Here is a 27959-nt window from a genome sequence, read left to right on the forward strand (position 1 = left end):
AATGGCTGCTTCCCATCAACCCAGGCATACCTTGGCAAGGTGATGGCTATTACAGCTCATGAGCTTGCCTCCCAGCTCACTCAGGCTTACCATCCAGTTATCATGTTCACAAATCGCACCGCACCGCCTGAAGTTTTATCGTGACTTTAAAAAACTTTAAAAAACTAAGCAAAATAAGAAACCTTTTTCTAACAAAACTACTTTTATTTTGTTTTACCACCAAATACTGACAAGAACTTGGGTGTAGTGGCAGTGAACTTCCATTGCAATTGCTTACCAGGTAGAAGGCACGGGTGCTTCACAGCACCACCTTTGTGCAGACTTCAAAGAAATGTCTAATCTGCCTTCATGGCAGCATCTTAACCTGGCACTAGTGTAGGCAACAGGATAAATTTTGGATATAGATTTGTCCTGGGAACTGCCAGTATTTTACTTCTTTTGTACAGAATTTGCCATGTTGCCACATGGTTCTTTAATCTGCTAAGTTTTTTAATGAGTGTCACCTACACTCAGCTTTGCTTTAAAAATTTAGTGGGTACTCAGACCAAAACTGGAATTTGAAGCATTTGTCATACAGCAAATTCCTTCTTATACCATCTTTAAAAAGTTACTCAAATAAAAACTGGAAAAAAAATGCTTTTATGTACAGAGAATTCAATTTTTAATTTACATTCAAAAGTTTTAGACTACAAATCTGTTTTAGTCTTCCTTCCTCTAAGCCACCCAATACTAGCCATTTACCTGTTTAATATTGTAATACAGTACAAACATGTGACCAGCAACTAACATACTATTTCAGAAAGGCAAATTTCTGTACTCTCAATGAAAATGTAAATTTGTTAGGCATAGGTGAGATTGTATTTATTCCCAAGACACTGTTGTATGACCTCAGTCCTATATCTAGAACACAGGTTAAACCATAATTTAGACATAAAGTATTGTTAATAATTATGCTGGCATCTACACGGAGGGGGTGGACTCCATTCAGCTATTGTTTAAACATGTAAATAGGGAATGATTGTAACTGACATACGTTCAACATGTGAATAAACACAATGCAGTTCTACAGAAGCATGACTTGTGAGTTTAAGGGTTTTATTATCAAAGTCTTGTAAAACAATTTCAGAAACTGTACATCAACATGGCACAGACTGTAGCCTACTTTTGTTTTTTTAACTGCACAAAAGTGAAGCTTGTAACTAAGAAAACAGTTGCCTAACTAGTCTGCATATAACATGGAATCACTATGCATAAGATACTACTGCAATCAAAGTAACACAAATTTATTGGTTTTATACAACTTGAGATCAAATAAAAGTACATTATCAAGGAGATCTGTCATATTTTAAAAGCACATGAAAGTCAATTTAAAATGCACCACCACTTCCTCTTATTCAACAGTGAGCTTTAAAACTAATAGTTGAAAACTGAAAATCAGGACAAGGTCATTTTCTAGTGATGGGCTGCGTTCACTGGTAGAGATGTGAAATAAATTATTGGGAAAAAAACATAAGTAGCTATGAAAAAGTGAACAACTCTAATTCAAAATATATTTTACAGCCAGTTTTATTTGAAAAAATTTTACTGTAATTTAAAGCCTACTTAGCCATCAAAAAAGGTTAGTGCATATATAACCTTTGAAAGTTAAACAAAGCCACAAAAATTTAGCCACAAGGCTCAAAGGGCTTATCTATCACAAATGCTTTTTTCGAGATGTAACTCTAAGAATGTTAATTTGTCATGTCAACAAACAAGACCATTAAATAGGTCACCGTGTCGGAAGGTTTCATGACGCTTGGGGTAACATGCAATCAGTGCATTCCCTACATGGCTCTATCACGGCAAGGACTCAAACTCTAGAAATACTCTAAGTGAACGCACTGAGGATCATAGACAAGAGACAATCCATGCCTGCTGGAGATGCATGCAGCTGTTCATCTGTTAGAAGCAGCAGTTGCACAGCTGCTTGATTACGCAAATGGATGTAACCATGGCAATGCTGGTCACCCAGGTACCACTTTACAGCTTTTGCTATAAAGCACTAGAGGTCATGATTGGGTGTTCTGCAGCCATTGGTAATGTGCAGCTGTATACACCTAGGTGAGATGAACACACACAGCATTAGGGATCACAAGGAATGACACTGAGGCCCATCTGCAGCCAGCCTTGGGCTCAGTCACTCATATCCATGTCTTCTTCGTGGTGATCATCCCCATTCACTTTGGACTCTCGAAGGTCGCCCACCCCCTTCTCCACAGAGCACTCCTTTGCTTTAGGGGACACTGCTTCTGTTGGTCTCTTCTCCTCTTTCTTTTCCTTCTCACTGTCATAGCCTTGCTCCTCTTCATCATAATCCCGAGTCACCTGCTTTGCCAAGGAGAATGGGAAAATAAGCTTCTTCAAAGGAAAAAACACTTCTTAATGAAACAGCAGCAGCACCATGGTGTTAGTGCCCAGCCTGTGTACTTACTTTGACATCCTTGTCACTCTCAGACTTCCTTTCTCGTTCCTTCTCCTTGTCTTTGCTCCTCTTCTTCTTACTTGTTGATCGCTCCCTTTCATCTCTGCTTCTTTCTTTGTCCTTATCTTTCTTCTTCTCTTTTTTATGTCTAGAAAGAACAGTTAAAATTTATAAAGTTGCTTTGTAGAAACTTTTGGCAGTTTCATTTATTTCTAAGTGAGCAACAGGTGACGAACTTAATCAAGCTCTCTAGACAGAATGTAAAGAGTCCATTTTGAAACACTGGGTAATCAAAGTAAGAATTTAATCTGGATAGAGCCCTAAAGTAAGTGCATACTAAGAATCAAGAGAACAATGCCTTAAATTCCGCCCCAAAGAAGATTACTGCATATAAAAACCCTAATAGTTTAAAAAACAGTCCCAAATATTACAAATCAGAGATATAAACAATTGATATTCCTACCTCCTTGGGGATGGTGAGCGGGACAGCTTTCTTTTAGGAGATCTGGGCTTTTTAGGGGACCTTGTACCACTCCTACTTCGCCGTCGTCTTCTCTCTCTAGAATCACAAATGTGCAAACTAGGCTTTAAAATATAGTGTGGTCTCACTAGCTCCACTAGGAGCTTCCACAGCTCAAGGCCTGCCTAACAATATTATTTTAAGCAATAATGACCTCAAGCTTAAGTTTAGACTATTGTGTTGGTTAGATCTGGAAGGGATTGGATAAGGTATAAATTTTTTATATTTAATGTAAAAATGAGCCCTTACAGCTAGCACTCTGGAGTGTTTTTAGTTTCTTGATGGTCTTTGAGACAGGGTTACATGATACAGTTTAAGTTAGCCTTGATCTTGGGATTCTTCTGTCTTCAAGGTCAACAAAGCTTATTTTAGTTTTCTTTTAAAAATTTTATAGTATTGGCTTTCAAGTCTTTGATCCAACATTTCAAGTTTTTGAAAAACGCAGCACAAAACTTGTGGCACATTCATATAAGATGAGTGAGTCACACAAATGCTGTACCCAAGAATGTGTGAACATCTGACTGAAATGGAGTTAAACATTGAGAATACTTTGTACAAAGTTTTCCACATCACTTCTATCTTGACTGTAATAATTTATATATAGTTACCGGAGCCTTAAAATGACACAATCAGTTCTTAAAATGCCTCCCATTCATTTATCAACAAATTACCATCTGGAAAGTAAACATTTTTTAGCATAACATGTGATTATAGTAAACACATCACAATAAAGCCACCCTAACAACTCAGGATACTTAGTCATCAAGACTTGGCTCTCTAAACCTCATTTTCTCAACACTGAGGTATTTGTTTGATTCTTTTGTGGCCTGCTGAAAACAGTCATGTCCCTGGCCTGCGGTCCTGTTGCCTTACCTGCTTGCACTCCGAGAGCGTCTGGCTGTGCTGTAGCTTTTTGGTGGAGTTTTGGAACGTTTTTTTTCTTTATCTTCTTTCTTTTTGTCTCTAACAAACATAATTTAATAAAGTGTGACTAACAAGTCATTCAATGTAATCTCACCCTTATGACAAATGGCATATTTGTAATAAAATAATTTTTTTAAGCTCCCCATTTTTCTTGGTAGTTCACCTAGAACTTATCTCCAGTAGAAAAGTGCTAAGAAAAGTATTAAGGATGCTGACTAGTTTCTTGTGTTTGGTGGTTGAGTTCACTGTTGCTGGGTCCTTTTCACTTGATTACAAGTTCCTGAATTCTGTCAACATGTCAGAATCCAACAAAGGACCACAGCCAATCATTTGCTATCACCCGTTTCCTTCAATGCATACATGCCGAGGAAATGCCCATCTCAGACTAAGCCAAGTTTCCATCTTTTTCTGCTATTGCATACTCTGGGCTAGTCGGTGATATCTGAAAACGCTCCCACCATAATGGATAGGTCCCACACCACTCAGTTCCAAAGTTCTTTACAGACCCTTCCCACAGTACACACTCTCTACTTGTCTCCTTCCTGCTCTGGTCCTTGTCCTACAGCAGCCATCTTCTCTCGTCAGACAGCACTTATCACCAAATCTCCCAACAGGCTCCAGTATGCCTTCTCAAGTATACTCCTCATGTACTCTGTTGGTCTTTCAGGACATAAGTGTGTGCTATACCATTATATTCTCCCTTCAGTAACTCATAATACCTGAAATACAGCTATCACTGAACATGGTTCCTTAGAAGGATCTTAAGGAAAAGAATACCCAGATTCCTTCTCTGTATAGAACAAGTTCCTTTCCCATTAATTAAGGTACATGTTCACCAATGATAAATGGTTGAAGGGTAGGGAAAACAGAAACTACTATTATTTTTAGTTATTCAAAACTAAACCACTGACTTAAAAGAATTTTTCTCTGAAAAGATGTATTTATTTAAACTTATAAAGTATATGTATGTTTCTGTACGAGTTTATCTGCACCATGTGCATGTAGGTGCCCAGAAGCCAGGAGAGTGTTGGATCTACTAAACCAGAGTTACAAGTAGATGTAAGAACAACCTGGTGGCAGTTCTAGGAACAAAACCAGGTCATCTATTAAGAGCAGCAAGTACGCTATTAAAAGTCATCTTTCCAGCCCCAAGACTAATCTTAAAAAAAGTGGGGAGAAAAAATTTTTTCTTCTTACAAATCCTTAATTTAACTTTTTTGGTCAGATCAAGGGACAAGAGACTTTCTCTAATATGGCTACATCTTCAGACCACAAACAATCTTTCAAGCATGTTTCCAACTACTGATAATGACATGAAAATAAATGAACACAGCTAGCTGTCTGCTTAGGGCTCATTGGCACGCAACAAGAGGGTATCTAGGAGTCCTAAACCCACTCCACAGCAGTGATTGAATGGGAAAGAGATGAGTCAACAAGGTAGGTAACTAAGAGATGTTGCAGCAGCTAGAGGGATGGCTCAGCAGTTAAGAGCACTTGTTGCTCTTATAGAAGACTTGGTTTAATTCCTACCACCCACATGGCAGCTTGCAACCACTGGAACTCTAGTTCTAGAGAACCCAATTCTCTCTTTTGGTTTCTGTGTGCACTAGGCATGCACATGGTACAGACACATATGTAGGCAAAACACTCAAACACATAATTTTTTTAAAATGGAAAAAAAGGAAGGAAGGAAGGAAGGAAGAAAGGAAGGAAGGAGGAAGGAAGGAAGGAAGGAAGGAAGGAAGGAAGGAAGGAAGGAAAAAGAAAGAAATGTTACACCTTTAGGGTGGCAGACCAAGAGCAGTATCCTCAAGCCATATTTTGTTTTCCATTCAGCCCCCTCCCCATACCTCACCAATTCTGTAACAAAGAAGCACAGCACTGGGGTCTCAGGAACTGTGGCTATTGAGTGTATGTTTTGTACAAATGTACCTGGCTTTGGATGTGCTCCTTGACCTTCTACCCCTCTCTCTCGAATGAGATCGTCTCCGTCTTGGACTTTTGGATCTCCTTCTACTCCTGGACTTGGAGTGTGACCGCCTCCTTGACCGGCTTCGTGACCGCCTAAAAATATAAATACATGTGCATAGATATAAAATGTACAATGAACCCAACTCAGAGGTAAGAGCTAAGTATCAAGCACCAGAGAAAGTTGCCCTCTTTTAGCTGTGATCATCATTTAGCCTAGCTATCTTCTAGACCTCAGAAACTGCTCATGTGTGTACACGATGTGCATCCACTTGTGCTTGTGTATACAACTGATAGTTTATAATGTACATTCTACAAGTTGATGCCAGAAGATTCCATAACAAAATTGAATCTCCCAAGAACCAACAGACATAGGTATTTTGAACTGAGTACTGGAAGGATGATTTCTTAAAAATGAACAAAGCATATTACCCCTTTAAGGAAAACAATCTGCTGTCAATAATAAAATCTGTCTTCCAAGAGAAAATAAAAACATGTGAAAATCTAATTAAGAGTCTGATTTGTTGCTTTTCTAATGAACTCTTGAAATCTCATTAAATGCCAGTGCTTAGTGTTGGGCAGCAACCAAAAGTCATACTAAATTTGGGCAATTATCAAGCAGCAATTTCCTGAAAATAACAAAATTCTTATCTAAGTACATAGTCAGGAGGCTAAGTTTTAAAATATGCAAACAAGACTGATTATGATCAAAATAAACTATATGCAATTTTTAAAGAATAAAAATATTAAAATTATATGAACCAAGCATGATATGGTCTTTAATTTTAGCACTGAAAAACAGGTAGATCTCTACGTGAGCAGCCTGGTGTACATAATGAGTTAGTTCTAGGCCAGCCAATGCTACAGAGACTGTATCAAAATAAGTCCCCCAAACCAACAAAAGTAAAGAAATACAGTGTAAAATTTGAATGTAAAATCCTGATTCTTCTATTAAGTTAAAACTTTAGATTGGTGAAATATAACAAACCCTTGTTTTGGGGGTGGTAAGTTATGCTGTAGAGCAATGCAAAGTGATCTGGATAAGCCGTTAAGACTTTCATAATGTTTAATATGGTCAGATATATTTTTTAAAATGTGAAAGCAAAGAGTCCTAAGTTTGGAGGGAGACCCACTCTGTTACAGAAAACAAAAGCTTACATATTCATCAGTCTAGCTAATGTGGGACAAGAGAACAGAGTAGATTAGTCTTAACTCTTGCTACACAGATTTAGACCTGACTTTGCATAGCAGAGTCTAGATCTAGAACACAGGAAAGGTTTCCAGTTACTTACTCTTCACATAACCGAGTTTCCGATCAGTGAAGGAACCTAGCATTGCTTTGGTTTTAAGTAGGAATCACGTGTTCACTGTACACCTTTCTCCTAAAATGCTCAAGGAAAGTCCCTCTAGAATTCCATGGACAGCAATGACTAATGACTAGACCTACTTTACTTAAGAGGTGGTTTTCAAGGCACAGCTGATGGTCAGCAGAGCTAACCTGTGTCTGGAGGATGAGGGGGTCCTCCTCCTCCTGGAGCGTGACCTTGATCTCGAATGTCTTCTCTTTTCTTCCTTCTTGTCTGGATTTTAAAAATGGGGGGGGAAAAAAGGAGCTATATTAAGAAATGTTTAACCAGCGGTATACGTGTGAGATTTAGGAATCAAAGTCCAGCCCTCCAGCTGTCCAGAAGCACATGTAACTAACGTGTTGGCCTTCCTTCATAAGGTACCCTCGAATGCTATAAATGATCATATTTCCACTCCAGGAAGCGTCACAGACAGGATACCTCAGCGTTCAGTAAATCCTATGGCAATTTGTGATTGCTAACTAAGGTCTCATCTATCTAATCTGAAATGCTCTTCAGGGCTCCAGCATCCTTCATAAGTCAACTCGATGGCTTTCTCATTTGGTCTTTAGAAGTCTCTACTGAAGGTGGTCCACAAATATACCTACAATCCAGACACTAATATAAGCATTTTAAAATCTTGATGCAATGAAATGTTCTCATCATACATGACTATGCGTGTATACATAAAAGATATCAAGAAGATCATTTTTCTCTAGCACTTGAGTATAATTTATATCAAAATTTAAAGCCATAGCCCCAACTCATTTTCCTGTCCCTATACCTTAGTGACAGAATCTGACTGACTTTAGGAAGCTAGCTTCTTCCTAATACATGCCCATTCTTCAAGGCCATTCTCAACTGCACACATATGAGTCAAACTGTCTCACTTCCAACATATCAAATTTCTTTAACTCAGGATCTAAGAGGTAACTACAGCCATTGCCCTCTTCACATGCTCACTATTACCAAATGGTGTCACCAATTCATCTGGTCATTTCATTCATAGGCTTTAATTTACAGGTACTTCACAAGTAAAGCCATACAGACATGGAATTCATTATACGTAAACCACAGTCATTTCAGCCCCAGTTTTTAATACAAGCAGTTAAGAGCTTCTATAGCAATACAAACCCAGCTGTACATCTAAGACCCCTATCACTTACTTGACACCTTATCAGATGATATGCTTACAGTATTTGCTATCAGTTTATTTTTATCAATTATTTATACTTTAAAATTATTTCCCAAATAATAACATTTCCACTTATTAAGGAATGATTAAAAGAAAAATGAATCTAACATTTAAGAAAATGTGCTTCATTAACACTGATTTACATATACATAACAAACATACAGTGGGCTATTCATCTAATCAACCTCAAAAAGACAATCTGTCCAGAGCTAGTTTAGTGGTGGTTATACCTGCTTAGCATCCACAAGCCTCCAGGTTCCCTCTCGGCAACTCCTACCACCACCCAAAAGTATCTGATTGGCACTCTACTACATGATTTTTGTGTCTCAGAATACAGAAAGTCTTAAAAACAAAACAAAACAAAACACGACAAGAATGTTATTCAACAACTTCTACATGTAGGCCATTACCAGCTTTACCAAGAACTAAAATTTAACATTCAAGGAAAATGTGTATGTGCATTTTACCTGGCTCAATAGCGGCAGATATCAGGGACTGAGCTTCACGCACTCTCTTCATGGCTTCCTCTATTTCTTTACTAGAGGTGTCTGACTTCAAACTTGGTGAAACAAGACCAGCTGCTACATGATTCAATCTAAAACAAGAAAATAGTTTAAAATTTAAGCTTCCACTTCAAGTAAACAGGTATGTTTCACACATCATCTTTGTAAATAATCCTTGAAAACGAGATACCAGGGACCACCATTTTATTAAGCAGCATGCAGGAAAGTGCCACTTTCAATATTTACAGAGATCTGGAGTAAGAAAATCCTTATTTAATTTTGGTAAATGTTAGTATAATAAAACATGTTGATGCTAATGTTAACCTTGTAGGATTTAGAAATTTTCTATACCTCAGCTTCTTTCTTGTAAGGGTGGGAGTGGGGGAGCATTACCTTTTAAACTACAGACGGGGAGAAACTAAGGCAGTGGTTAATAGCTCATCTTGACCACAAAAGCTAATGATCTGCCTTTAAGTGCTTTAAGGAGAAAAGAAAAAACAAACCCAACTAGGCAACCTCAGTTGTCACTGGAGAGAAAAACAGGCACAAATGGCCCTTGAGACGACTTAGCAGGCAAATGCCCTGGCTGTCAAAGACTCATGACTGTGAACCATCACCTTAAAACTGTCCTAACCGCAACACACACTGTAGCTTGTATGCATGCACAGCACCCTGCTAAACATTTTTAAAAAAGTCTTCTTTTGGTTTTTAAAAAGAGCTGGTGACACACTCCTTAATCCTACTACAAAAGAGGAAGAGGCAAGCAGATCTCTATGAGCTTGAGGATAGCCTGATCTATATAGCAAATTTCAGGCCAGCCAAGGTTATATGAGGTATAAGGTATAAGAATATATAAGGTACAAGGTATAAGAACTCATGATGCACTGGTCCTACTAATATGTGGGGACAGTAACCATCTAAATCATGTCCTTCCCCCAGCCATGTTCTTCTATTTATTAATGGTGATGCTGACTAATTCCAAGAGACTTGGAATAAAACTCCAATTTAATTTACATTGGAAAAAGTCCCATGAATCTGTTACTGTGAAGGAGGAAAGAACTCCAAGCACTTGGGTAATAGCACCTTTAAGAACATGGTAGTGTTAGTCACCTAACATGTACTTCCTTCTCTAATTCCCACCTCCCTCAGGACTCAGATTCTGATCTAAAAACCCAGTTTTTTTTCTCTGTGGTCCCTTCCCCTGGCACTTCTGTACTTTTCCCATTTCAATGCATATACTTTGCCACAGTAAATGCTTACTATTGATTACAAAAAATGCTATGTGCATTTTTTTTTGGACTTTTTTTTTTTTTTGAGTCAGGGTCTCACTGTGTAGCCAGGCTGGCTTCTAACTTAAGAGATCCACCTGCCCCTGTCCTCCAACTGATGGAAATAAAGTTGTGCATGCACTACCATCCCTGGGCTCTGTGTACTTTGTATAAATCATCAGAATACCATTTTCATGCTACCCCTCTATAACAAGCCACTCACAATTATTAGGAAACACTCAAAAGAAAACCCTTAACATTTGGGCTTATTTTTGGATTCCCTTTCTTGTTTCTACAATGAAATAAACACTAGTGTATTAAGCATGTCCTAGGAATAGCTAACTTTCTTCTCTTAACAGTAACTGTTTTACATTATAATATATAACATAGTAACGGCTCTCAATTTGGTGTGGTGATCTATGCCTGGAAGGACAGGAGTTTGAGTTCAGGCTTGACCACACAGTTAACATACGGCAAAGCTACACTGCACAGTGAGACATATCTCAAAAAGAAAAAGTTAAGAATTCTTTCAACAGTTACACAATATAAAACCAAAAGAGACAAAGGAAAAAGCTTACTTGGGATCAACAGTACTCATAAGCTTCAATAGCTGGTCTGCAGCAAGGGACTAGAAAAAAAAAAAAAAAAAGAAAGTACAATGAGCTCACACTGATAACTGACTGCTATTTTATTTTCTTAAGTTTGTTAAAAAGTTCTAGGACAATCTGGCAACCTATAAAGTACAATGTTCTGTGTATATCCACAGCAAAAAGGTAAAACCAAAGCTATGAATCCTAACAATGGGTAACTTTGTGGCTTTGGCTATGGAACAGCAAGTTAACTAGAATAAGGCTAAGCAGTCTGGGTTCATTGGGTCAGCTCTTGCTTATTCTAAAGACTTAGAAAATGTGAAAATCCTTAGAGTAATAGAACATTTCTTAAAAGCAAGAACTCTGGGAAACAAACTATTCTCTAAATGTGTGAAGGATTAATGATTGATGTAATTCAGTGGTCATTTAAATCTCTTTCAAATGAGTTAATCCAATAAAAGATTACTATATAACACAAGCAGCTATCCCTTGCTTTGAAATGTACACTGAAGTTTACAGATAAAGGTAGTGAGATATACCTGAGAGTTCAAGTTTGTTCCTGGAAGCCCAAGAGCAGCAAGGGCAGGATCAAGAGCTGGAGCTCCCAATGCAGCCAGGGGAACAGCGCCAATCTGCAACAGTCAAGGGTTTCTTATATAAAACATCTTTACCTTTTTACATTGGGTTAGACACTAACTTATTCATTTATGTAGGCTATGTGTATAGTGTTATAATGGCTCAATGGTATAAAACCATTACTGATATTGTTCAAATTTTTAAACATAAAATGTTTAACAACTGGACATAACCATATCCCAGTAAAAATATATCAACAGAAATGAAGGTTGTAGTTTGTAGTTGCTCACACCTGTCTATATACTAGTCAACCTTTCATTTTCTTATATAAAACATTACTCCTTGAAGATTTATAAGAAAAATTAAGTACTCACTGGCTCCTTGATGAAAGCCCAGCTCTGTGCTATGATGCTGACAGGGCCCTAAGTACTTTTCTTCAGGCTGCTGTCATGTATACATGCTGTCTACAGACTACTGTTTGGCTACTTACTGACTAAGGTAGAGGCCTCCTTTTTGGAAGCCCCTGTATCCGGTCCTCCCAGTGTTAGCACTATCTTTGAGAAACCACTTAGCCACACTTTGCAAGTGCAAATCTCAGTACTAAGTCCTCTAGTCAAAATGTTTCTTTGTGTCCTTGTTCTGCAGCATGGCTTTTCATAGGACTGTTATTCACTCATTAGATGTATGGTAACTGCCACCTTTATTTCCTAATCATCCCTTGTTTCTCATTTATATTGCCAAGATCCTGTCTTCTTCCTGATAGAATTTTTAGTTAAACCACAATTAAATCAACTCAACATGCAAAGTTTTACAGAGGCAGTCTGACTTTCCATACATGTGCTGAAGTCATCTATTGTCAAATACTACCTCAAACACCAAACATACCCTTTTTGAATTCAATGGCATAAGTACCTGGGTAAGTGGGTTGGGGGTAGGCAGGAGTCCACCACCAGGCAGAAGACCTGCCACTGCATTAGCTGGTGCCAATAGAGACAAAGCCTTAGTCTCATCAGGAATAACTCCTGCAGAGAAACATCCTTGCATGAGAACACACTCTCTTGTAAGACAGAAAACACACAAAAACACCCAGAAAATGTCTCCCTGATACACCACCTGAGTTTGTTGAAAGTACTTATGTTCGCTAAAATATAAAGTTTGATCTCTATGATTATTTATCATTAATTTTATGTCAGATTGAAACTTCAATGTGTGAAAATTTGTTTCCTTTTTCTCTACAATGGTTAAGTTTCTAGAGTAAAAAAAATAGCACAATACACACTACTGTTTTGTTAACACTGCCAAGATTTCATCACCTGTACTCGATTTTTAAGTCATGAACCAAACGTAAGCAAGCACAGTCGGTTCTCCAGGGGTGTGCTCTCAACTTTCAAAAGCTGTTTTATGAACAACGACTCGTGTCGGCTGCTTCACTATAAAGCACACAGAAAAATCAAGATACACAAGACAAAAAAAGTTTGATTTAGGGGTTAATAATATGGTACAGTTACTATGATTTTCTTTACACCTACCATACAAATTTTGTAAAAATTAAAAGGAAAGTATGTAAAGGAAATATTCTGTTGGAATCAAGAGTAGGGCTTTTGCTGACTCATGACATGAATATGAATGTTTCTGAAGGTCTCTGAATACACAGGGGAAATGTGTGTAGGGGGAGTGGAGGGGAGAGGGAGGGAAAGGGAGGTACAGAGAGAAAGAGAGGGGAGAGGGGGTTGGAGAAAGGAGGGAAAAGGGAGGGAGGACGGAGGAGGGGAAGGGAGAGAGGGAGAGAGGAAGAGGGAAAGAGGGAGAGGGAGAGGGAGAGGGAGAGAGGGAGGGAGAGAGAGAGAGAGAGAGAGAGAGAGAGAGAGAGAGAATAGGTAAAACATGGCACATTCCTTACCTGTACAGTAAAATGCTTTAGGTTCCAATATGTGCCATGCTAACCGTATCAAAAAATGTTGCTATATAGTGTCAATTCAATATCTAACTTGTTCAAAACTCCTTAAGCCCAAAACCACATGTATGCCTGCTTTTAAAGCCTAATATGTGTATTCAGATAAAATCTAAAGGTCCTAAGACAAATTATTTATGTAGACAATTTAAATTCTATCCAACAGCAAAAGCCCTATACAGATGGATTAATCTGTTAATGTGCCCAAGCCCCCAAAATGAGAGTTCAATAATACAATTAAACTACATATTTGCAAATACCAGTAGTATTTCTGTAATACATATTAAGAAACTGCATCTCATCATAAAACATACAATATGTACAGGGCACTTAAGAGAAACTGGATAAGCTGCAGAAGAAAACTGTTGGGTGGTATTTTCAGCAGGGCCTGGTATATAGTTCAGGCTGAACCAGGGAAAAGAACTGTAAAACACAACAACAAAAAAGAAAAACCACTGTTAAATAAAGGTAATGGTTCCTTCCACCTACACTGAGAAGTGCCGATAATATAAACAAATGTATACTACACAGCACTGCTATCTTGCTTGTGTCAGAGCTGTCATCAATTTAGATACCGAGAGTTATGGAGGGAAGGGGAGAAGATCATTTGGATATAGGGCATTAATGCATCAATATTAACAAACCTACAAAGATAAAGGGATAATTTTGCATGCAAAATTATGTCTCAAGAGGATATATTAAGTATCAACATATTACTCAAATTAAGTGCATTTGCAATATTTCTGGCAAACTAAAATCCTCTTGAATTTATTGTGAGACACCTGAGAGAAGATCTGCATCCATTAAAAAAAGTCATGCATCTGATCCTCTGATTAAAAAAGGACTAAAAACAAAACTACAATTTAAAAATAGCAATGAGGCCCCTCACCAGTTAATTTTCATGCGTCAAGAGTATTTTTTTTTACTGCTGCTTTGATAGAACCATGAAATACTGCATGAATGTGTAGAAATGAAAGAAAAAGAAACAGACAAAAGAAACAAACATTAACCAAGGAACCTAGATGTCCCCAAATCCACTACTATTAAGAGCACCTTCCACATCCAGCTAATCTCTATGTTTTATCAAGTGAGGCTATTCTTACCGTATACTTTTGGTCTATTGTTCTAACACACTGACCAAGAGTCAACACCAAGTGTTAAGGGCTAAAACCGAGTGAATGGTGACAAAGGGATTGAATATATCAGTTTACTTGTGGAAGTAACATTAATACAGCACATCATACCACAAATTAAATGCAGCAAAACAGATACCTGAACTAAGTTTCTATAGCTCTATATACACTCCCCAAAACCTCACTTTCAAAAACACATCTACAAAAATTACTATGGCTTAAAATAATTATGAAGACCCAGATATATGATATACTATATATTCCATCCCAAGCTCATTGCATTTCGGCTAACTGAAGCACTCTGCACATTACTCACATGACATGACCGTCTCAAGACCTACTGTCTACTTTACTCATCCTGAATTGAGTTCTGTAAGTTCTCTGTTGGTGTAAGGTGGTGGTTAAGTCTTATCTTAAAGAGGCACACTGAAATAAAAGGAATTGCTTATCCAAAATACACTATATAGGCTTCTTTCTGACTTTTCGTTCATAGAAACATTGTTACTGGCCTCACATCTCTCATTTTAAAACACTGTTACCAAAATAGCATGCCTTAACTCATCTCCAAATATAATTTCTTTAGAAAAACCAGAGGCAATTCTCTATGATTAGACATTTCACAATTTTCACAAAGTATGGTGGCAAATCTTCACATTTGTCTTCAATTATCTAAGAAGCATCTAAAAAGTATTGATTACAAGATACAGGCTTCCACTAACCAGTTTATTAAAGGAAAGGGAAAGCATGTAGATCATGGACAGTATATTAGATTGTTAAGTTAAAATTCAGTACGAGTATCATGTCAATGATTTCCTCAAATAAAGATTTATAGTTACCAAAAGCAAACCAAGCAGCAGTTTACTGGGAACAAGCTAACTGTAAAGTATGCCTTAGAAAAGTTTTACAAAACGGCACTAAAATAGTGCTGTCCTGTCACAGTGGCTTTTAGATCCAAAAACCTGCTCAATTTTTTTTCTGTCAAATTACTTTAACAGCCTAAAACGTAAAAAGAGAGAAAATGCAGTTAACAAATGGTGACAGCAGGAAACACTTGGGGGCTCGAGTGCTCGCTGGTTTAGTTAGTGTCTAGAGCCTGCAGCTGCAGAGCACCCACTGTGTCCAGCCATCTGGGAGGGTTTGCATGTGCCTTCTCCACTACAAAAGTCACACACACAACAGAGAGAAGAGTTTATTATTTTGAGATATTCTAGAAAATATAACAAGAACAAGAAAATCTGCCATAAAAACAAACACCCAGTGCCCATCTGGCACCTAAACTATAGGCAATCTTAAACTTTTACAAAAGCCAAAGTTATTGCAACCCTTGGTATACTGGAATTCAGCATGGGGTTTTTGGTTTTGTTTTAAGGTAGGAGTAAGTGAGAGAATTAAGAAAATAAAACTGACCTAGCTACTGACTTTTGAACAAAAGCATCATGCATTAATTTGAAGGTTTCTATGTGAGAATGATATGGTATGAATGTTTACCTTTGGGACTTAATAATACTTAACATTAATATATCTCAAAGTTGGGAATTCAGTTTAAAAAACTTGAAAACATTTTAAAGATAGCAGTTAATTATCTTATAAAACAGACCTTACTTCTCAGTTTTAGAATAAGACAAAAAATCTCTAAGTAATAATTATGGAGTGCAGTATAACAAGGGTTTACAAAGTAATGCTTGGAATCTGACCATCTAGTGATGCTTACTCTACATCTACACTGTGGCCAGTGGCCAGGCAGGGGTGCCCACATAGGTAGTGAAACAAAGCACAAACCTTCAGCATATGGTACGACTATCAAAGCTCTGTCAACGAACACAGTGTTTGTCAGATGCTGTGCCACAACTGCTGAGTCTGGATCATGGAACTTAACAAAGCAGACACGAGAGGAGACTGGCAAAGGTGAGTCACTAAAAGATAAAGAAATATCATTAGAGAAAAATAGCATTGGCTAAAACACATATATACCACCAAAGGACAATGCTCAGGTAAAAATAGATGCATGTTAATTTATTTATTTATTTTCATATCTCTATGAAAAGAGAATGTCTTGCATGACCTGATGACGTAACAGAGTGAAAAGCTGAGCAGACATGCTCCTATAATCACCACTTAAATTGTAACACAGCAGTTTAAAAACTGCTTCTTAAGTCAGAGAGACAACTATATCATTTTAGTGACTGTGCACACATGTGCTTGTGTTGCTCAAGCCCAGGGAAGACACTGAAGCACTGATCTACAATCCCAGTTCCAATGCCAACTGTTTTTAAACACAAGTGACATTTCTGGCTTAGAAAGTTTTCATTATAAGTAACGTCACAGTGCAACAAATGATTTAAGATTTTTTCTTACTTCAAAGGTAGAAAGTACACCTTAAGAAGGCACAATGACACAACCCTATAACACCCATCACCCAGGAAGCTGGAACAGAAACTGTAAATTCCAGACCAGCTTAGGTTACATTGAAACCTTGTCTCAAAATAACAAACCAAATCAAAAAACTACATCTATTTGATAATCAATGAGCATTCTTGACCTGAACAAACTGATTCCACACCTTGATCCTCCATCTGTAGAATACATAAAAATTCTTAAGTACTTTAAACAAGGCTTTCTGGTCTAAAGCATTGTCAGACAAAAGGAAAAAAAAAAAAAAAAAACCCAGGCATTTGTACATGTTATGTAGCACCTCCTCCCCATACTACACCTTAGGAAGAGCACATGGTTTCCATAGACAAGCGATAAAATGCAAGCTATGGCAGTGAAAATTGATAGTGAACAATAGGCCTTTAAAAAGAAATAATGGGTCAATTCCTAGCATAAAGGCAAGGGCTGCCTCCTAGACCAACACCACAAGTTACTCAGGATCCTGACCAGTTCCCTGACAGCACAGCAATATACCCTTCCTTCTACTTTAATTCTTCCTGATATATGAATATGAACACAGGGTAGAGAATCAAGCAACAAGGCAACTGCATTCACAAAGCCTAATGCTCAATATTTCTAAAAGGATAAGTAAGGCTTTGTTTTTGAGACAAGGTATTATGTAAAAATTCAGGCTAGCCTTGCAAGACTCCTGATCCTTCTGCCTGTACCTTCCTGCTGAGATTATGTGGCTCAATGAACACATTAAAAATTGAGAAATTTTTTCAATCAGAAACAGTGAAAAGAAGTTCTAGCATGAACACAGAAGACACCTATTTTTTTTCTGTCACTGATTTTTTTTCTTTCTTTCTTTCTTTTTTTTTACATTTTAACCATTAAATTTACAAAGCTCTCCAAAATGAGGTTACCTTCTATTCTTAAAACCCAACAGAACAACACCTTAGGAATAACACTGGTAACTATTGTTCAATTTGCAGTGAGAAAACAAAACAAAACAAAACAAAACAAAAAAACCCAAACCAGTTCTTAGAATGAAGAGATGGTTAAGAGAACTTCTTATTGAGGAGGACCCACATTCGATTCCCAGCACCCAGATGGCCACTTACAAAAGTCTATAATTCCAGTTCGAGGGGATGCAGTCAGTGCACTCTTCTGGTTTCACATCAGGCATACACATGGTACAGACATACATACACACAAAACACTCATGTACAGAAAAGGAAATCTTCTAAAAAAGATTATTCTTGAAGTATATATAAAACAATTTTTTTTTTTAGAAAAATCAGAAAACATTGCCTTCAAGTTAACTATGTCCCACGTACCAAATACATTTTATTCTGTGTAAGGACCACATTTAAAAGTATCTTTATCCTAAGACGTAAGACAAGAAAAACAGTTCCCTTATGTTTCTGCTACTGAAAGAATTTCAAAATATCTTCTAAGAAGCACATAGAAAATTGTGAATTCTAATGTTTACCAAAAGCCTACAGAATCAGAATCCCTTTCCCAGGAAGAATTTCACTCTTAAGATGCCCACACCATTCATGGCCACTAAAGTGTAAGAACTTGTGGTTTAGGCTATGACACTAATCTTTTTAACTCTACATTAGTACTGTGTCAGTAATTTCTAGGCAGAAGAGTTTTGAGCTTTATAAATGAACCTAAAAGGCAGCACAGGTAACAAGAGTGACAATCACTTGAGAACAGTTTGACTGACTTCACAAGCCTCTTCTTAATTATAGAATGAAATATGTGACAACTCATTAAAGTATATCTTTCTTGCAAAGTGGATTAAGATCATTAAAATGATCACTGACTGTTTGGCCCATGAAGGCTTCAAACGAATAATTTATCTGTTAACAGTAACCTTTAAGTACAGAATAACACTGACATGCTTCACTGGGAACCTAACCTAGATTAGCATCCCATTGTGAAATTCCTTTAAAACTAAATACTTTATTATCCACTTCAACAACGATACAGTGAACACCAGGCCTACAATCATAGTACTTGGGAAGTAAAAGCAGGAAGATCCTAAGTGGAGGTCAGCATAGACTACATTGACCCCCACCCTCAAGAAGCCCTTCCTTGGTCTGAAGTATTTTAGTAGATGTGTATGGGAGCATGCATTCTTCAAAGTGGAATGATGATGAACTCAAGAATCTTGGTCTATTAAAGGCAGGAAGGCTGACCTTATTCCCTCTATCATTTCAAGGAATAAACAAACCCTGCAACTATTCAGCTTGTGCTGGAATTACCCATGTCACTACAAAAAGACCAGACTCAAGTCCATCACAACCTCCTTTAAGATATTGTTCACTAGCTAGGTTAACAAAGGACAAACAAACAAACAAACAAAAAAACACCCCACTATAATACCCACTTCTTTTATCTTTTATAATATAGTATTGAGTTGCTTTGGAGAATAAACAAAGTGAGTGACTATAATAGAACTTTTAGTAATCTGCAGGGCCTAGAATCACAATTAAGTTGAATACACGATTTTTTCTTTTTACAGTTTTACTATTATTTTTAGGAGCAATCTGAACTATGGAATGTAAGGAAAGAGAGTAGCAATTTCTGTATGCTTATAAGGAGTTACCCTGATGATTTCCAAAGTCAAGATTCTGCTCCAAACAACTGTTCGTAAAACGCTACTAAAACTACTAACCTTTGCATATTTTCTCTAAAATTTAAGAATACACAATGTCAAGCTCACATTTATGTAAAAATATTTCAAGTAGGGGAGTCATGAAATGTGATAATTAACACATAGGCTTACATGATCAATTTCAGTATAATTAGTAATTACACACACAACAGAAGACTGTGATGATTCTAATTTCTTATTTTGAATTTAAGGGACAGCATAAATACCCAAAATTTGGTTGGTAGTTTTAACCAACATTAACCACTATGTTTTCACTAAACTTTATAATTCTTCTAGAGGACACACAATCATTTCAAATGTGTATTTTCTTTGTTCTTTACAATGAATACATTTGTTTAATACTATTGCAATAAAAAAACTTTCAAAAGACAAAAACCACATAAAACCTAATTCTAATTTAAGCATTCTGTAAATTATTTAAACACACCAGGATTCAGCTATGATGAATTTCTTAATTATATAAAAACTGAGCATTCAGGCCTATTGATATAGTCGTCTGTGGAAGGGTTAGGGTTTGATGCTCTTCCCTAGTTCAAAATCACTTAAGAGCAATCCTGATTTACACCAAATGAATACAGCAGCAACAATTTTACTTCTTTTCTAACAAAACACTGGATTAGCCTTTCTTTTAAAAGGGGGATTTAATCGAAATATTAAGTGCCCAAAGCAAAACGATGGTGTAAACAACAGTAAGAGGAAAAACATTCCTAAAACTCCACTCGGACGCTCATCCCGGGCCTGCGGCCTGGTGGGCCCGCGGATTTTACAAGCTGGGCTCTGACAGACCGCGCGCCTCGCCTCACCGGAAGGGCCGCGGGCCCGTAGCGCTCTGGTACTCACTCCGGCGGGAAGAGGCGCAGCTCGTCGATCTTGCCCAGGAAGCCGAAGAGCGTCCGCATCTGCTCTGAGCTGGCGCTCGGGGACACGTTGGTCACCTGGATCACCTCGGTGCCGCCGCCCGGCCCGCCACTGGGGCCCGGGCCCGGGCCTGGCGCGCTGGGGACCACTGCCGTGTTGCTCATGGCGCGGGCTGCCTCCTGCTCAACACATCAAACACAAGACAGAGTGAGAGCGCGCGGCACCGGCCGCCGGCCGCACACAAACGGCCGTCGACCTCGCGCAGCGCCGCCGGCCCACAATTCCACACGCCCGCCCGCGCATGCGCCCAGACCCCGGAAGTACGCGTCCAGTTCGCGCTCTCACAACTGTCCCGACTGCGCACACCCAGCTGAGCCACCTCAGAAATGGTTTCTGCTTACTCCACACAGCACAAGCAGCATTTTCAAGCAGAATCCCTCCACCTAGCCGCTGAAACCTCCAGCAAAAACAGTTTAACACACACGCCCTGTCTTTCTGTACGCTCAATTTTAGCTTACCTTTATAAGTTTTACAGTTCGTATATTACAGTATGTGGTCAGCAGTCTGAAATACACCTGCTTTAACACGCGTATTCTTCACTACAAAAACAAAACACCCCTCCCCACGCCTTATTTCTCCAGCCTCATCTGAACTATTCCGGTTCTCCAACATAAAGACACAAAAATTACTTTCACCATGCATTTATACAAGCCACGAAGTTTCCCTGTCTCACTTCACTGCCACCAGTTTGTAATAGCACTGCTTTTGTTATTCAAATGTATTTCCCTACCGCAGAACAAGGAATGAAAGTTACTGTTCAGTGAGCACCGAACACTTACACCAACCTACTTTAATTAGTCATTTATCACACAGGTTACGCTAATTTATTTGACTCAAAACCATTGAAAGCTAAAAACCTCAGATTTTACACGCAGAGTCACAAATCTGTACACTGGCAAATAACTCTTGGCTAATAATGACAAGGATACAACTGGCTTGCTAGATCTATGCATTAGTTCAAGTGACTTAGTTTTTAGCACAGAAGGGAGGGGCTGATTAATGTGCCTCATCATAGTTAAAAAAAAAAAAAACAACTCATCAATCACTCCCAAGATAATGTTAAGTAGTTTCTCGATGAATCAAAGGTATCATTCACTGCTAATTACAGATTCTCATAGCTCAATGTTCTTAGTATACAGACAATGAACTACACATGAAATCGTCAATGACAAAAGAAAGAGTAGAGTGACAAGAGCTCAAGCTTTGTCTTTTGATTTTCAGTGTTATTTAACATCAATTTATTAGCTGTGGCAGGTACATGAAAATCTTTAATACTGTTCTACATTTCAAACAAAAATTTGTGGGCTGGAGAGATGGCTCAGTGGTTAAGAGCACCCGACTACTCTTCCAGAGGTCCTGAGTTCAATTCCCAGCAACCACATGGTGGCTCACAACCATCTGTAAAGAGATCCGATGCCCTCTCCTGGTGTATCTGAAGACAGCTACAATGTACTTATATATAATAAATGAATAAATCTTTAAAAAAATTTGTAAAATTTATTGTGTATGTGTGTGCCATGGTGCCCTTTGGAGGCATCAGTTCTCTTCCACCATGTGGGACCCTGATCTAACTTGGGTTTGATTCATTCATTCTACACTTTTCTATAAGCTTGATGTTTTATAATAAAAATTATAGCATTAGGCCAAAGAAAATGCTCTGGGATAAAATATTTTAGCCACAGAATCTGATTATATAAGACTTACTGAGCACACTAACAGATGGCATTTGATGCAGAAAGGCTAGTAAAAAGTAATTTTATTTAAATGAATATTTTCAAATATTTAGCAGTTCCAAAAATAAAAAGCAAAAACTTCAGGAAAATTGGCTTAAATACATTTTCATTTCAAAAATCCACTGTTTTTCCAGTCAATCAAGTAAGTGAATAATAATTTTGACTATCACTATAGATCTACTAAGTTGAATAAGCAATGAAATACTTATCACTGTTAATGACTTTCACAGAAACAATATAGCTAAGGGCAGGTGACAAAAATATTAAGACAGTGTGTATTCAATCTATGCCAGTTTAAGTGATTTTAAGATTTGTCAGAAAAGGCAAAAGAAATACAAAATCTGGAAATAGGCAACAAATTCTTTATACCACTTCTTCAATATTATAATAGGCATCCCAAACTTATAAATTTCTCCAAATACTATGTATCCACTATATTCCAGGGATTTCTGAGATGCTAGAAATATAACATAACATATATAACACAGAAAAAAAAAAACAGCCAATGTTCCCAATCTATTGGAATTGCAGTTCTATAACAAACTCTCCATAAGCAAACATAAAGATGTAAGAAATGCATGTACTAATAATGCATGTACTAATGATGCAGAATCTGCTCAGATTTTAGAACACAAAGAGCCATACATTTGCCTTGTCAATTTCTCATTTTAAAAGCCCTACAGAAATGTCTGACTTTCTGCACTGCTACATAATTGTCACCTACAAAGTACACACCCGAGAATTACACAATCAAGTCACCAAAAAAAAAAAAAAATTGCGACTTTAAATAAGTATATGCTTTTATTTTGGTCACATCCAAAGCTATCTAAAGGTATATGTAGACCAAAGACTTTGATTTTGAAAGAATGTCTCCAGAAGCTCATGTAAATATATTCACAGCAGATTATCTTTGATACAGAGCTCTTCTTGATACTCGGTATTATATTTCTACACACCTTATTTTTTGAGATGGAGTATCTCATTGCATCTTGGAAGTCACCATCAGCACTAGTCAGCTAGCCAGCAAGCTCCAGAGTGCCTCCTGTCTTCACTTCCTCACTGCTGGGAACAAGTACAGCCCCACCAGGTTTTTAACTTATGTGCTAGGGATCCAAACAAGAACTTCACTGAATGAGCCATCTCCCTAAAGTTTTTATTCCTATTGTTGTCTGGCAGTCACCTGTCAATACTAGTAAACTTTTTAAAAAGTAGGAGAGACTAATGATTACTCTCAGCATTCCTTTATTATCTGACAAAATCCTTTCATTCTGAAAACATTATCCTGTGGTAATGCTACTTTATTGCTTACATGGAAGAGTTAATTTATGCAGCATATTTTATTTTTATTTTACATTTTAACATGGAAAACTTCTTACTACAAAGATTATGCACTTAATGTTAAAACCATAAGCTGTAAAAAGTTGATTATTTGTAAACTTTTAAGTGACAATAAAGAGGCCCCTCTTCCCAGAGAGATTTGGGATGTCTGCCTGTCAGCATACTTATAGGCCACTGCTAACAAGCAGTTCTGATACAGTGAGATCATTTTTTCGGGAAACTCTTTTAGGAAGAGTATCACTGTATTTTGAGAGCATTATTTTGATTTACGAAACACACAAACATTTGAACACATCTTTGATAAACGAACTATAATTACTATGGTATGACCCAATGAGTCATGAATGAACACAGAAAGTACATATTTGAAATAATCTCAACTGCTGGCAAAGGATAGGCACAATAAGCAGCAGTCTGAAAAGCTATTAGCCACGATCTGCTCAGGCTAAATAGTCTAAAGCACTTTGATGACACTGATCAAATAATTTGTGGGAGAGAAAAGACGATGGTAATACTTCTGGGAAGTAAGGAGAAAGGAAGGCAAGGCCAACATCTCTAAGACGGAAAATGAGCATGTGTATTAATGGTAAGTAAACTGAGTGCAGAGTGAAAAACATATTTCTAGATGATGGACCACAAGAAGAGTTTACATGTTTGCACTATTGTATTTAAAAGTCCATGAGTATATGTCAATACATTTAACTGTGGGCTGGTTGGTTGGTTAGTGGAGACGGGTTCTCACTTAGCAATCCAGCCTAGACAAGTAGTCGCAAACCTGAATGATCTTCCTGTCTAAGTTCCCAATACTGAGGTCACAAGCATGAGTTACCATACCTGGCTATACCACTGCACTATTTTCAACAATGGAGAAAAAGAACAAAACAGCTCAGGTAGACAAAAAATTGTGGGTCAAGAAAACGACAAAAGTAACTAAAACATCCAGAAATCTAATCGTCAAAGCTTAAGTAACAGTCTGTGATTTTCAGTAAACTATCAGATTATTTATACTTTTCTTTATCAGCTTAAATTGATGCTAGAAACATCTCAGAAAGTAGGAAAGAATGTATTAGAATATAACAGATCATATATTAGAATCATGATGAATGTTAGAGCAGTGTGATTGCTTCACCATTCACAAGCATGGAGAGAAGCAATGAAACACAAATACCCAACCCAAATAAACCAAGATGGCTAGCCACAACTCCAATAACAATAACAAAATATAAATCAAAGCTACATTTGAAATTGGGAATCAAATGCTAAATATTCCCTGCCTTCAAATGCTTCAAGGTTATTGACTGCTTTTAGAAGTCAGCTGTTATAAAGACATCAAAAATTGAATTGCAAACTAAAAATTTTAAAGAAAATAAATATGTTCTTTCAATAACATTTAACATAAGATACCAGCTTTCGAAGATAAGGCAATATTCTGAAATATAAGAATGATATTGATTCAAAACAGGGTTTTCACAAAAATAAACAGAAATGTCTACAAAGCAAGTTCACTCTGCTTATTTGTATTTTGCAAACAATTGTGCTTGAAAACTGCACAAATTTTTCTCTGTACCCTTTCTTACTACTGAAACTACTTACTTTAATAAATCAACTATCAACTATAGCTTTCAACTGTGAAAAGTCTAATATATACACAAAATTTCATGAGTGACAGTCATGTTTGAAATGTACTATTAAATTGTAGTGATAAGAATGAATTTCCCTATCTTTATTTGATAATAAGTCTTACTTTTGTCATGAAAAAAGCAGCATTTTCTGGATGACTTGAATGCTTATATTTTTGGTGTCTTTTTTTTAAGTAAAGAAGTTTCAAGAGACATTAAATAAAATGCATATAATAAACTACAGCCAAACACCTCCATAACAAAAGGTAGGTGTACCTAATCTTCAGGACAGAGGGTTTCTATTCCATGGAGCTGGTGATAGAACCCCCAAAGCTTTTGCAAGATATGCATCCCAGAAGATGTGATCTTTTATTTTTTTTGGTGCTACTTCAATAATGCAGAATGGGTGATTTTAAAAAATATTTTTAATTATGTATATGTGTGCCTGTATGAGCTTTTATGTGGTCCCTATGTGTGTAGGTGCTGGCAGAGGCCAGATCCTTTGAAATAGAGTTAAAGGCAATTGTCAGCTGTCTGATGTAGGTAGGTGCTATGAACTGAAACAGGGCTCCAAGGAAAAGCAGCAGATACCTTTAACCACTGAGTCTTCCAACTGTTCTCATAATGTCTAATTTTTAAACCAGCAAATACTTTAAGTGCCACTACTAAAAAAGGTGTTTTATTTTAAACTCATCGGTCTTAAAATAATTCAATTATCATAAAGAATTAGTTCACAAGGCTACAGCCATAGATATTTTATAAACAAGTTCAATTTATGAATTAGTTTCCAGTTTCCATCAATTAGCAACAAATACATAATTCTCTTAAATGCAAGAGATAATTTTGGCTACCACTGTTTATTTTCCACGTTATATAAGCATAATATACAATATATTATGAATATAGTATATATTCATTATACCATTCATTATGCCAGTTTATATCTATTGATGTACAAATATGCTGGATGTGGTGGCACTCACTTTTAATCTTAGCACTTGATAGGTAGAGTGGATTTCTTCAAGTTGGAGGCCAGTGTAATCTACACAGTGAGCTCCAGGCTAGCTAGGGCTACATAGTGAGATTCTGTAGACTCTAAAACAAAACAAAAAACCCAAAATACATTTGGGTGAAACTGCATGTGACACGGAATGGTCAGACCACCCCAAATGTACTTTTCAATTAGTACCACTCTCCTCATTAGAGTGATAAGAGTTATGCAGCCTTCTCCTTGCATATGTTTTTTACATTTAAAAGAAAGGAAAAAAAAATCGGGGCTGTAAAGATGGCTCAGTTGTTAGGAGCACTTAATGTTTTCTCAGAGCACCAAAGTTCAATCCCAACATCCACATGGCCGGTGGCTCACAATCATCCAATAACTATAGTTCTAAAGGATCTGATACCTTCTTAGGACAAAAAGGCAAACACCAATATACAAAATAATTAAAAAAAATCATTTCTGTGATGGCTGGCATGTTGATGGCTAACTTTATGTTTAAAAGTTAAAATCTCTGTACTTAAGAGAATTATAAAGCAAAATTAGACCTCCAATGTTAAGAATTAAATTTCTTTTACTGACGTTTCTATAAACAAGCTTGTTCTGCTTGTGCACATAAACACATTGCAATTTTATATTCTTTGCCTTTATAAACCTCTGACTGAGTTGGCTAGGCACTGCATTCTAGTGAATCTCTGAACATCCCCAGATCCAAAACCATTTCATACTGGTCAGCAGGTAAAAACGTTTACTGTCAAGCTTGGTGGAAAAAGAGCGTCTCGCTCAAGTTGTTCTCTGACTTCCAGAGATACCAAGGCACGTGAAACTCTATTCACTTGTGCAAAAACAAACACTAAACTTAAGAGGAATCAATCTCAGTCAAAGAAATTTGGTGCAGCGCTGGGCACAGGATTCACAGTTTTGCCCACGTTAGGAACCTACATCCCCAGCCCAGGACAGTCGAGGGCTACTTCTTCCTTTGAGAAAATACATCAATATGTTATAAACTCCAGGAAAAACTAAGCAGGAAATTGTTACTTAATAATTAAAATTTTCATTTTTGTATTTCCAACAAACTCTGCGCATTTACATTTTCTTTTCTTTCTTTCCTTTTCTTTTTTGAAACAGAGTTTCTCTGTGTAGCTCTGGCTGTCCTGGACTCGCTTTGTAGACCAGGTTGACCTCCAACTCAGAGATCCACTTCTCTCTGCCTACCTAGTGCAGTGATTAAAGATGTGCCCCGCCGCCACGCCCGGCCAGTATTTACATTTTCATTATCAGAAATTATTTTTAGAACTTCGTAAGATTGGATTGTCCATAAATCGGTGGAAAATGAGCTTTATAAGCGTGGGATCAACTGCATAAGTTACTCTGTAAGCGGGTAGGATTCGAAGTCTAAGCTGCTCGTAATACACCACAGCTTTTAGCTTTCGGGTGCGTACACATCGTTAAGATCCAAGCTTCGTGACACTCGCTATCCTGTACTCCGGTATCAACTCAAGACAACCGACTCGCTGAACCCAGAAATCCCCGGGCCTGGCGCCCAGGGCCAACAGGCCGCGCCTCAGGTTTCGTCGCCGCCACGTTCTGACGCGACGTTGGGCAGCGCAGTCCGTGCCCGACCGCGCTGTGTAGGGAGCCCATGTCCCCTCGAGGACCTCTCAGCCCGTTAGACTAACTTACCCGAAAAAAGTTTCTCCTCAGTGCGAGGTTGGTGAGGGCAACGGAAGGGCTCGGCGGTCCTGCGGCCCCGGGAGCTGGCGGTGACGACATCAGCGCGCGCAGCAATGGCAAGGCCCGGATTACTAAGAACCGGAAGGGGCGGGGTTATCTAGCTGTGGCGCCTTAAACGTCACTGCG

The 27959-nt window shown here is 37.7% G+C and overlaps 1 protein-coding gene across 8 annotated transcripts; it reads right to left on the bottom strand.

The window, feature by feature from the left end:
- Positions 1-1078: 1078 nt before the first annotated feature.
- Positions 1079-27911, bottom strand: Srsf11 (serine and arginine rich splicing factor 11). 8 transcript variants are annotated; one of them, XM_008761569.4, is made up of 14 exons: positions 27783-27873; positions 26086-26197; positions 20335-20531; positions 16215-16348; positions 12264-12373; positions 11315-11407; positions 10764-10813; positions 8882-9009; positions 7372-7453; positions 5838-5969; positions 3855-3944; positions 2925-3041; positions 2471-2609; positions 1079-2367 (listed from the first exon to the last, which is right to left on the bottom strand). In XM_008761569.4, the coding sequence occupies exons 3-14, from the start codon at positions 20514-20516 to the stop codon at positions 2173-2175; spliced, it is 1452 nt and encodes a 483-aa protein (XP_008759791.1). In that variant the 5' UTR covers positions 20517-20531; positions 26086-26197; positions 27783-27873; the 3' UTR covers positions 1079-2172. The 8 variants fall into 8 exon arrangements, with proteins under 8 accessions (XP_008759791.1, XP_006233604.1, XP_008759789.1 ...); XM_006233542.5 differs by lacking the exon at positions 26086-26197 and having other exon boundaries at positions 1079-2364; positions 2925-3020; positions 27783-27911; XM_008761567.4 differs by lacking the exon at positions 26086-26197 and having other exon boundaries at positions 1079-2364; positions 27783-27911.
- Between the last annotated feature and the right edge of the window lie 48 nt (positions 27912-27959).

This window comes from Rattus norvegicus, chromosome 2 (assembly GCF_036323735.1).
Source record: "Rattus norvegicus strain BN/NHsdMcwi chromosome 2, GRCr8, whole genome shotgun sequence".
Taxonomy (NCBI): Eukaryota; Metazoa; Chordata; class Mammalia; order Rodentia; family Muridae; genus Rattus; species Rattus norvegicus.

Bases quoted from the DNA above. Each gene is read 5' to 3' on its own strand.
- Srsf11 (XM_006233540.5), bottom strand. From the start codon at position 27,872: ATGTCGTCACCGCCAGCTCCCGGGGCCGCAGGACCGCCGAGCCCTTCC. The intron at 3,945-5,837 runs GTACATTTGTAC...TATGTTTGTTAG, and splicing joins AGGAGCACATCCAAAGCCAG to AGACAAAAAGAAAGAAGATA. The intron at 2,610-2,924 runs GTAGGAATATCA...TGTTCTTTCTAG, and splicing joins CGCTCACCATCCCCAAGGAG to ACATAAAAAAGAGAAGAAGA.